The 11,383-nt window shown below is 43.3% G+C and overlaps 1 protein-coding gene across 1 annotated transcript in view; it reads right to left on the bottom strand.

The window, feature by feature from the left end:
* Positions 1-424: 424 nt before the first annotated feature.
* The window catches only part of MYO5B (myosin VB), a gene marked incomplete at both ends in the record, with an annotated part of 329,445 nt that continues 318,486 nt past the window's right edge, over positions 425-11,383 (bottom strand). Inside the window, 4 exons of the mRNA XM_080714447.1 lie at positions 425-577; positions 7,863-7,943; positions 9,672-9,846; positions 10,452-10,737. Of these exons, the coding sequence (XP_080570573.1) occupies positions 425-577; positions 7,863-7,943; positions 9,672-9,846; positions 10,452-10,737 (695 nt within the window). The remainder of the gene's footprint in view (positions 578-7,862; positions 7,944-9,671; positions 9,847-10,451; positions 10,738-11,383) is intronic.

The raw sequence follows: 11,383 nt of genomic DNA, 5'->3' as shown, positions 1-11,383 counted from the left end.
TATGATCCTCCTGTTTCAGCTTCCCAAGTACTAGGATTACAAGCTTGCACCATGAAGCCCGGCTTTATTATTATTTTAATTTGGACACTCTCCAATTATATAGAAAGATCGAAACTAGACAGCTTCCTTTTTATAGAACTGGCACCTTTTCACATGGCCACAGGGACTGCTTTGTGGCTGTAGATTATGATGTCTATTTGTTTAGACTAAAACGAAACCTTAAAAAAAAATCTTCCATAGTTCAGGTGTTTTTATTCTGAGCAGAAGGTACCAAAAATAATGACAGAGATGTGCCTCATTCTATTTAGTTCCACACGCTTCACTGACTCGCCATCTCTGATTTGATCCATTTTCAAATTCACTTTACAGCATATGCTTTCTTCTTTTTCTCACTGGGATCAAGCTGACACTGAAAAGCCCATCTTCAGACCTCACACAGGAACTCCAGATTGAGACACGCTGGGATGTGAATTGAGTCCATGGTCAGAGAAGATGGATTAAATGGGAACAAAACGGGAAACATGTGTTTGGAGTCTAACAGCAGTTGCTGAGGGTCATTCCGCTCTTGTAGTTGTGCCTGTGGGAAAGAATGAGACCACATCAATACTTAGAACACTTGAAAATATCGGTTTAAATGAATTAAAAAATGAATTGGAGCCAGGCATCGTGGTACATGCCTGCAACCTCAGTACTTGGGGGGAGGCTGAGACAGGAGGATCACAGGTTTATGGCCAGCCTCAGCACTAAGCAACGTCCTCAGCAACTTAGTGACACTGTTTCAAAATAAAAATAAATAAATAGGGTTGGGGCTGTAGCTCAGAGGTAGAACATGCTTGGATTCAGCCCCCAATACTGGGTACATGTGTATGAACTCGCACACACCAACATATACACATAGAAAAAAATGAGTTGGCAATATATACAGGAAAATTTCTAAGATAGTTAGGGGGGGATGTAAGGACCAGGATAATGTGGTCTCCCTATTCATGAGGAGTGGGGAGAGAAGCTGTACTTTAGGCTTGCTGGAGATCAGATGATTAAGCATCCTCCCAATTTTAGCATCTAAAAAAAAAATCCCATCTATGGAAACAGGTTAAAAAAAAAAAAAGCAGATCACAGGAGCAAAGCAGGTGCAGAAGCACTGTAGTGAAGGGCACAGGTTCTGAGGCAGACAGCCGGAACCTTTCTACACCTGCTTCCTTATTTGCAGAATGGAATGGGGATGAGTAACATCACTAAATCGGAAGAGTAGGAAGTTGAGGCGTTGGTTCCTTCACTGAGTAACCAGTGAGCTGAAAGTGATTCTTATCTAGAACTCTGGAAACTGCTTGGACACGTAATTCAAGCAGGAGAGTGCTTGACGAAGGGAGGGGCAGGACTTTGCCGGGAGCACAGTGTGTGTGAGCCGCCTTCCCCAGTCTTCTCCCAGGGCGGCAATGGGGATAGAAGCCTGCCTACCTGGAGGAGCTGGCGGGTGCCAGTTCAGGCAGTAGGACTTTGTCCTCCAAAAATTTGAGATTGTGCACTTTGGTTGTGCACAGAGACCTGCCTTGGTTTGGCATCCTCTGGGATGGAAAGGCTAAAACTACTATCAATTTTATTGTACTCAGTGGCCTGGTGTTACAAACTCGAATAGTTCAAAGGACAAATTCTCTTCCCGTTTACCCTATTTGAAGCCAGACATTTTAGGAAAAGTACAATCACTAATGTAAAGTGCAGAAGAAAGGACAGATGACCTTGAAGATAAGGCAACTGAAATGATTCAGTCTGAGAGGCAGAAGGAACAAAGAATGTGTAAAAATTAACAGAACCTCAGGGACCAGGGACCAGTCTGCCAAGCTATACATCATAGGAGTTCCAGAAGTAAGAGGGATTAAATTAGCAACGAAATACCTCCCAACAAAGAAAAGCCCAGCACTGGACAGCTTCACTAGTGAATTCTTTTTTTTTTTTGGTGGTACTGGGGATGGAACCTTTCTACCTCCGGGCTACACTCCCAGACCTATTTTATATTTAGAAACAGGGTCTCTTAAGTCAGCGAGGCTGGCTTCGAACCTGCGTGATCCTCCTGTCTCCGCCTCCCAAGCGCGGGGATTACAAGTGTGCGCCACCACGCCCGGCTTCACTAGTAAATCCTACCAAAACATTGAAAGAATTGACACTAAATTTTTTTCAGGAAAACATTAAAGAGAAACACTTCCTAACTCATTAAGGCCAACAATACCCTGATACCAAAACCAGACAAAAAGACTACCAAAAAAATAAAATAACCCCAAATTATATCAGACCCCAAAGGACAAATATAGGATGCCACTTATATGACACAGTCAAAGTGGACAAATTCATAGAGCAGAAGAGAGCTTACCAGGGGCCTGAAGAAGAGGAAGTTACTGCTCAAATGGGTTGCTTCAGTTCAGAATGACAAAAACATTCCAGAAATAGTGGTGATTGTTACATAACACTGTGAATGTACTGGGTGCCACTGAATCCTACACTTAAAAATGGTTAAAATGGAGCCAGGCATGGTGGTGAATGCCTGTAATTCCAGTAACTGGGAGACTGAGGATTATGAACTCTCAGCACTATAATGAGACCCTGTCTCCGTTTTTTTTTTTTTTTTTTTTTTTAAGGGCTGAGGATGTAGTTTAGAGGTAGAATGTCTCTGGGTTCAATCCCTAGTAACCCCCCCACCCCCAACACATACACATTTCAAATAGCAAAAAACAAAAACCCCACAGCTCTAATTTGGATCTGGAATGCTAACTAAAGGCCCACGTGTTAAAGGCTGGGTCCGCAAGCTGTGGCACTGTTGGGAAATGGTGGAACCATCAGGAGGTGGCACTCAGTGGGAAGGCAGATCACTGGGGATGGGCCTGCAGAGAGGATATCGAACCCCGGCCCCTTCCTCTGTCTCTTGCTTTTTGGCTACCAACATGTAAAAAGGCCTTTGTCACACATTCCTGCCATGATGTACTATGCAGCCACAGGCCCAAAGCAACAGGGCCAAATGACCATGAACTGAAACCCCTGAAACTGTGAGCCCAAATAAACCATTTTCCCTCTTCAGTTGATTACCTCACGTGTCTTGTTACAGTACAGAAAGCTGACTAAACATGAACACATAACAAATTAAAAAATGGGCTGGGGAAGAGTAGTTTTCTCATAAGTTTGCAAATCTCAAGAGTTAACGTGCATAAAGCAGAGTATAGCACATGGCATGTGCATTATTGTTACCATTAACTTTGAGATATGCTTCTTTATTCTTGCCTATGCATTAACCATTAACCTCTAAGCCATGAACTCCAGGCAAAGCTGTACTTTTGCAAAGGCCACTGAACTGTGGAATACTGCCAAGAGGAAAATCAGTATATCCCGACTTTGTGAAGACAGGTCATGGAATACTAGTCTGAGATACGAAGTTTCTTCCTCTTTGGGACAAGGCACCTGTATTGCTTCAAATAGTGAAAATATTAAGATGCTGTGACTTTCTAGAGGTTTCACCATTTTCCTATTTTAGAGGTAAGACGACTAAGGGATATTAATCTCTCAACTCTTCCAGGAGTTAGAAGTTACAACTGGCTTTAATGCTCACACCAACTCTTTTCTTATGCCTTGAAATAGGGGCTAAGGTCAGTAAGTATGTAATAGCATTTGAAATTTGCTGAGAAGCCAGGTGTGGTGGCGCATGCTTGTACTCCCCACGCTTGGGAGGCTGAGACAGGAGGATCGCGCAGGTTCAAAACCAGCCTCAGCTGGCTTAAGAGCCCCCGTTTCCAAATAAAATATGAAATAGGTCTGGGAGTGAGGCTGAGACTGGAGGATCGAGGTTCAAGGACAGCCTCAGCTACCTAGTGAGGCCCTCGCAACTTACTGAGACCCTATTTTAAAATAAAGAATACAAAATAGGGCAGGGGGTGTAGCTCAGATGTCGAATGCCCCTGGGTTCCATCCCCAGACCCATACACACACAAAAAAAGGCAATTATTTGGAGCATAGGACTAGGAGATGGTTATATAGAGGCAGAAGAACCTGGGGTTGTCCACATTTTCTTCTGCTACCTAGATAATGAATGGAAGGTGTTCCTTACATTCCCAGGTGTTAGTCGAAGCACTCATGTGTTTGGCATCTTAAAAGATGGGGCAAAAATTTTAAGTAATTTTGGCAGAAATTACTATTTTAGAAAAAATTAATTAGACATAATAGGAAGAAGCCAGGCGTGGTGGTGCAAACTTGTAATCCCAGTACTTGGGAGGTTAAGATAGGAGGATCACGGCGTTGCGGCCAGCATCAGCTACTTAGTGAGGCCCTCTACAACTTAGTGAGACCCTGTTTCAAAATAAAGAATAAAAAACTGAACTAGGGGCGTAGCTTGGAGGTAAAATACCCCTGGGTTCCATCCCCAGCATAAAAGACAGACAGACAGACAGACAGACAGAAAGAAAGAAAGAAAGAAGGAAAGAAAGAAAGAGGAAGAAAGAAAGAAAGAAAGAAAGAAAGAAAAGGATGATAAATTCAGAAGAAATAGGGATATTTAGGGAGGAATAAACGGAACCTGGAAGAACAATCTGGGATCAGCGATTGCCCACACAGCCCACTCGGAGCTTGGCTGCATCTGTAATTATAAACCTATCACACAGCATATGAAAAAGTACGAAAGATAGGAAGTGGCAGGAGGCTCTGGGAAAAAACCAAGTTGATAGCTCTTAAGCGCCTATTATTTCTATTAGAAACAGCAACAGGTGCTACTAGTTAAAGGGCTTGAAAAAACTGTAAAGGATGTAGAGGAGTATAAAAATGGTACAAAAAGAAAAAGTTAAACATTACCTATGTAATTACAATTTAAGAGCAAAAGATATGTATACCTTTAACTTTAATTAAAACCCTTAGAGTAAGTCATTTTAACAGAAATTATCTTCTGAATCTTTTTGGTGAGTTTAACAACCCTCTCAAATTTGCATTTACAATTTTTAACTATTATTTTAGTTACTTAAATTACACAGAAAATATTGTACCAAATTATGGGATATCACGGGATGTTTACGTTTTTAAAGGTGAGTGTATTTTGTGTGTGTGTGTGTGTGGCACTGGGGATAGAATCCAGGGGCTTTCTACCACCGGGTTACACTCCCAGACCTATTTTATATTTTATTTGGAAACAGGATCTCACTCAGTAGCTGAGGCTGGCTTCAAACCTGCATGATCCTCCTGTCTCAGCCTCCCAAATGCTGGGATTACAAGTGTGCACCACCACGCCCGGCTAAGGTAAGTGCATTCTGCACAAAGCACCCAACAATGGTTTCCTTTAACAAGCCACTTGTATTTATGGGACATGGGTTCAAGTGGAGGAGAGTAGGAGAGATGTCCATCATTTCCTCTACACACTGCATAGGGAGAAGCAAAGTGTAAAACCATAGCTGGCAATAAAAAAAAAAAAAAGCAAACCAAAAAAGAAAACTGTTTTATTTTGTTTTTGTGGTACTGGGGATGGAAGCCAGGGGCATTCTACCTCCGAGCCACACCCCCAACCCTATTTTTTATTCTTTATTTTGAAACAGGGTGTCACTGAGTTGCAAAGGGCCTCACTAAGTAGCTGAGGCTGGCTGTAAACTGTGATCCTCCTGTCTCAGCCTCCCGAATGCTGGGATTATAAGCGTGCGCCACCACGCCCAGCAGAAAACTGTTTTGATAGAATGGCCAGGTACTGAAATGGATTACTGAGGAAGACCTGAGATCTGAATGCACATATGTTTACAGTCACATTACAGATTAAGGGTTGTATGGGACAACCTCCATGAACAATATATTTCCTGTCAGCAGTCTGACTTAGCATATATTCTGTGACCTTTGTCCTAAATTCTCCCCTGGTAAACAGTGCCGTTGCCAAGCTATAACCAGTTATACTTGTCCCGCTGGTGCGAGTGTCTTATATTAAAGGAAGACTTTCTGGACTTGCACTTCTGCTTGTGTCTTTTCTCAGCCCTCCGTAACAATCAGTAGCGGGCCAGGGGCAGTATCTCAGCGGCTCCCCTTCTACCTTCCAGCTCCTCCTCCCCTTTGAGCAGCTGGCTGTCCCAACTGGATCTTTTCCACAGACCTCTCTCCTGTCCTTTGAGCGCCTGTGTTGGCCAACAGGCCCAGTTCTCTCCGTGCCACTGATAGCTGTAATAACCCCTGACTCTTTACCCATTGCCCAGGAGAGGCCAGCTGACCTTCAGCCTGACTGACTTGGCATCGCTTCCTTGACCTTTGGCCTCTACTCTTTACTTAGACACCAGGCTAAAGTTCATGTATTCTTTGCCACAGCACTACTCAGACCCAGGGTGGCCTTTCTGAATCTCTAGATCTCTACACTGGAACACCATACGGTCTGAATCTCTAGATCTCTACACTGGAACACCATACGGGCTGTGAATAAAATCTAGAGTATGTCAAAGCAACCGTTTCTTATGGGAAAGCCCATGTTTTCTCAAGCTTCTCCAGTATCTTTTTTGTTTGTTTGTTTGTTTTGTTTTTTTGCAGGTTTGGGGATGGAACCCAGGGGCATTTGACCTCTCAGCTACACCCCCTGCCCTATTTTTTTATTCTTTATTTTGAAACTGGGCCTCACTGAGTTGCAGAGGGTCTCACTAAGTAGCTGAGGCTGTCCACGAAATGCGATCCTCAAGTCTCAGCCTCTCAAATGCTGGGATTACAAGTGTGCGCAACCACGCCCAGCTCCAGTATCTTTGATAAACCTCTATTTTGGTTATCTGTTTCCTGACGCCTCCCACTTTGATTAATTTCCCCACACTTTTTTTTTTATCCTCTTTCACGTTGGCATCACTTTGCTGTCTTCCCAAGATGTTCCCCACAGATAACCACGGGAGAAATGTACGCTGCTGTTCTGAGTTATCACTCCCATGCTGACAGTCACCGTCACACACACAGGCCAGTTGCTTGGCCAAGATCACCTGGGGCTCAGCTTGGGGAAGCTTATTTTTAGGCTTAAGCTTTAAAAAATTCCCATCTTATGATAGATTTTAATAATTATTTGCCTAATGTTTTCTTCTAAGCCTATTCCTTAAAGGCGAATATTACAAGTCTTAAATCTTGTCTTTAAGAGTTCAAATTGTTTTCTTTTTTTCTGGTACTAGGAATCAAATCCAGGAGCATTCTACCTCCAGGGTACACCTCAACCCGTTTTATTTTTTATTTTAAAACAAGTTTTAAACAAGTTAACGCCATGCCCAACCTAAATTATTTTCTTAAATAACATTTCAGAGCAGGGGATGATGGTGGATGCCTGTAATCCTAGTACAGAGTAGGCTAAGACAGGAGAATCACAGGTTTGAGACCAGCCTCAGCAACTTAACAAGACCATGCTTCAAAAGTAAATGGTCCTGGGGGTGCAGCTCAGACGCAGAATGCTCCTGGGTTCAATCCACATTAATACTCACCCCCACAGATAGACAGACAGACAGACAGACACACACACACACACACACACACACACACACACACACACACACATATATTTCATTTTTCCATTTGTGGGTAGAACTGATATTCTGCTTCTTTGTTCATTCTATTTTGTGCCTTACTTCAGTAATGTAGCAAATGAATACTTAAACTAAGTCTAAAATCTGAGAGACAGATTATAAGTGCTCATTCCTCTCTCTGTGTGTACATAGTTAATAAGTAATTCAGGGGTGATTGGGTTCATATTTATTTAAGTAGAAAGCTTTAGAGTATAAGGTCTTCTAGCACATAATATAACCAGTATTTTATTAATAAAGAGAAATAAGGTTAAAACCTAAATTTTCACTTCCTTTTATAGCTTTAGACTAGGACTTTATAAAATTGGTTACTATTGTAAAACTCACCTGAATTGTTCGTATAAAGGACACTGTTACCCGTTCTTCAAATTCATTCAGGGGAGTATAAAGGTTTAATATTTTGACAATCTGTTGAAATGAAAACAAAGTTTAGCACAGAGCTAAATGAGAAGACGACAAATTTTGAACGTTAAAGACTATATATGACATTGGTATAAAAGGACAACTTTTCTCTAGGTAGAATAATGTAGGAGTCAGACTGACATTTACAGTAGGAATCTGCACCCACGGCTGCGCCTGGTGGATCTGAGTCCTTTTACCAGATTCTTGTCTCCTGCATCTTTGACCTCCCCTCCCCCATGCTTGGTGTCCTGTTCAACACCTAAGTACCTTTCCACCTGCCAATTCTTTTATGAATGAGATTCTTTTTTCTTTTTGAACATGGTATAATCTTTCCTCTGACCGCCAACCAATAGAAGTGGCTTACCCAAATGCAACACTAGTTGCACTCTAGAAGTATACATGTGAAAGCAAAACCTATTTCAAAGGGGGAAGAAGTTGGAAAACTTTCAGTGCATTTGCAGAAGGAAGCACTGTTCCTAAGCATTCATAGTTCATCTTTTAGTACTTAGTGCAGGAGGCAAGGAGAGGGAGGTTTACTTTGCCATACTGAGTCTGGAGCGTGCTATTTTTAGGTGCTGGTGGGGGAGCTGGATGATGCACTTGAATTGGTTTAGAGCCTAGTTTCCTTGTGCTGATCCCTGTGGCCCATTTTATTTATTTTTTTGGCAATTAACTATGTATTTATTTTTGCATTTATTCTTTAAGATGTCCTTTGGCCTAACCTATGGCCCATTTTCAAGTAGTCACATTCCTGTTGGAGGGCAAGGTCTGACTTCCCGAGGAGCTACCATTTTCAGACTGGCAACACACCTGCAAATGATAATATACATACATTTTTTTTTTTTTGGGAGAAGTAACATTTAAATATCTCTGGTTCTAAATGACTTTAAACAATGTAAATGGAGTCTAAAATGAGCATACAGCCACACTGAAATGATTGCAAAGAGAGCAAATGCATGATGTTGATAATTTCAGAAACACTTTAAATTTCCAGGTAAGAAACAATCCAGAGTTCATTGTTTAAAAGAAGCTGTAGCTGGGCATCTGTGGCACCTGTCTATAATCCCAGCTACTCAGAAAGCTGAGGCAGGAGGACTTCAAGTTTGGTGCCAACCTGGGCAACTTAGTGAGATCCTATCTCAAAGTAAGAAATAAAAAGGGGAGCCAGGCATGGTGGTGCACGCTTGTAATTCCAGTGCTTGGGAGGCTGAGACAGGAGAATCACATAAGTTCGAAGCCAGCCTCAGCTATTTAGTGAGGTTCTCAGCAACTGAGTGAGACCCTGTTTCTAAATAAATTATAAAATATGGCTGGGGGTGTAGCCCGAAGGTAGAAAGCCCCTGGGTTCCACCCCCAGTACCACCAAAAAAAAAAAAAAAAAAAAGGACAGGGGTGCAGCTCAGAGGTTGAGCACCGGTGTTCAATCTCTAGTACTGCATAAAACCCACACTGAAACAAACAAACCCACGCTGTTACTCATGCTTGATGTTTCTTGGGTTTCCCTATCTTCTGTGTTTGCAAGTGGGCTTTGAGTTATGGGAAACAGCAGCTATGGCATCCCATTTCTAGTTCGTTAGGAAGATCCCATCAGCTGCAACTTCAGAACTGCATCACTAGGGGTTTATAAAGGTGGAGAGCTCAAGGCTAGCAAAAGCCGTGGGCAAGAACAGGCTGGGGACAGAAGTAGGGCTTTCCCCACACACCAAGGCCGCCAGAGGCCCAGCACAGCCATACCTGCTGGGTGCTGAGGGAGGTACACAGAGAGCAGATGGCCTCGGCGTCCTCATTGGTTTTCTTCTTTAACTGCAGGAGCTGGGCTGCCTGGATCAGGGGTTCCATGGTCTGAACTGCTCCGCTCTGCTGAAGGTTTCTTCCCCGAATCCACTCTTCGAGTTGACTTATATTGTACCTTAGCCACAGGCAACAAGAGAGCAGCGTTAGCCCTAGCGGCTGAATGAGGACCCCTGCGGTGCTTTGTAGACTGGCTGCAGCTAGCATCATCATTCTCCTCACCCGAATCACTGTCTTAAGTGGCTCAAAGCTGGAAAGGGGCCTGGCACTCAGTAACTATTTGTTGAAATGAAGAATGAATGAGTGAGGCTTAATATCAAATCAAGCAAAGGCAAAATACCCGATGTGTCTGTATACCAATTAAAGGCATTATATACACAGAATTCAAACAATTTATATTTAACACACACAAGCATATTTATACTTCTCTTGCACCTCCGTGCCTCCCAAGGCACCGATTTCTCTCTGACTTAGCCACATTCCATCTAGTCTTTAAATTAGAGGATGTAAATGCATTTAAGCTTTGCACTACTTTGTTTACTAAGTTGCCATCTCAGCGTTCAGTGGATTTCCATCAACCAATAAAACGTTGATGGACCCGAATCACATACTGACCGCGGCAAGGACTACCATTAGCTCTGGAGTTCACTTCTGGAGACACTGTTCTGTTCCACCCAGTGCCGGGGATCCGTTCTCTCCGTGTGCCGGAGCAAGGACGCTCACCTGAGTTGCATGCCGGTGCTCCAAGAGCAGACGTCCTTCCGCAGGAGCAGGTTGTTAAGAGTCAGCGCATTGATCATGTAGAAGAGCTGTTTGAACACCTGCAGGATGATCTCAGGGTCAAGGCCCTGGTCGCACATGACTGTATGAAAGCAATTCATCTGGCGGATGATGGCTTCCAGGCAGTACGAGTTTTCCCCATCCACCATGCTGGAGGAGCGCTTCCGGTAGCCCGTTGGCTTCACACCAGATAGACCCTGAATGCTCTCATTCTCCAACATGGCAGACACTGAAAGAAAAGCATGGTTAGAGAAGTTAGCATGTTCCCACAAGCCAGCTCTGAGGTGGGACCACTCAGCTCAAATAGCACTCAGGACTCTAGCGGTGATACTGTCCGTAAGTGTACAATGCTGACATGCTCGGGAACTTACACTACTTGGAAAGGGATTTCCACTGGTTGGTCTCTATATGGAATATAGTAGCTACAGGCCAGACATTCACTTACATTTTTGGTGATTAGGACAAAGGTAATGTGTACTAGCCGGAGTCTGCGTTGCCTGTGCTAAGAGTCCAAAGTTTGAGAACTGAAAAACTTGGCGTGGTCCTGGCCCAGCCACTGACGGAGTCAATATTAGGTCAGTTACCAAGTAGCACTGACCTATATACCAGGTGCTTTATATTCAGTACCTCTTTTCATCGTCCAACAACCCTACGAGGAACCCATTTTACTGATGAGGTAATCGAGGTAGAAAGAGTTTGAATAATTTACCTATGGTCACACTGCTACGAAGTGGCAGGGCCAGGATTTGAACCCAGGACTCTTACTCCAGAACAGGTGTGACCTGGCATCACATCATTCTGAGTTCTGCAGTACCCCCAGCTGGATGTCAGGTCTCCCTCTGCATGGTGCCTTAGAAGAAGACTGCCAGGCGGAG

This window comes from Muscardinus avellanarius (assembly GCF_963383645.1).
Source record: "Muscardinus avellanarius genome assembly, chromosome: 17".
Taxonomy (NCBI): domain Eukaryota; kingdom Metazoa; phylum Chordata; class Mammalia; order Rodentia; family Gliridae; genus Muscardinus; species Muscardinus avellanarius.
Note: the sequence above shows the minus strand (reverse complement) of the source record. Positions and strands in the feature narration are given on the sequence as shown.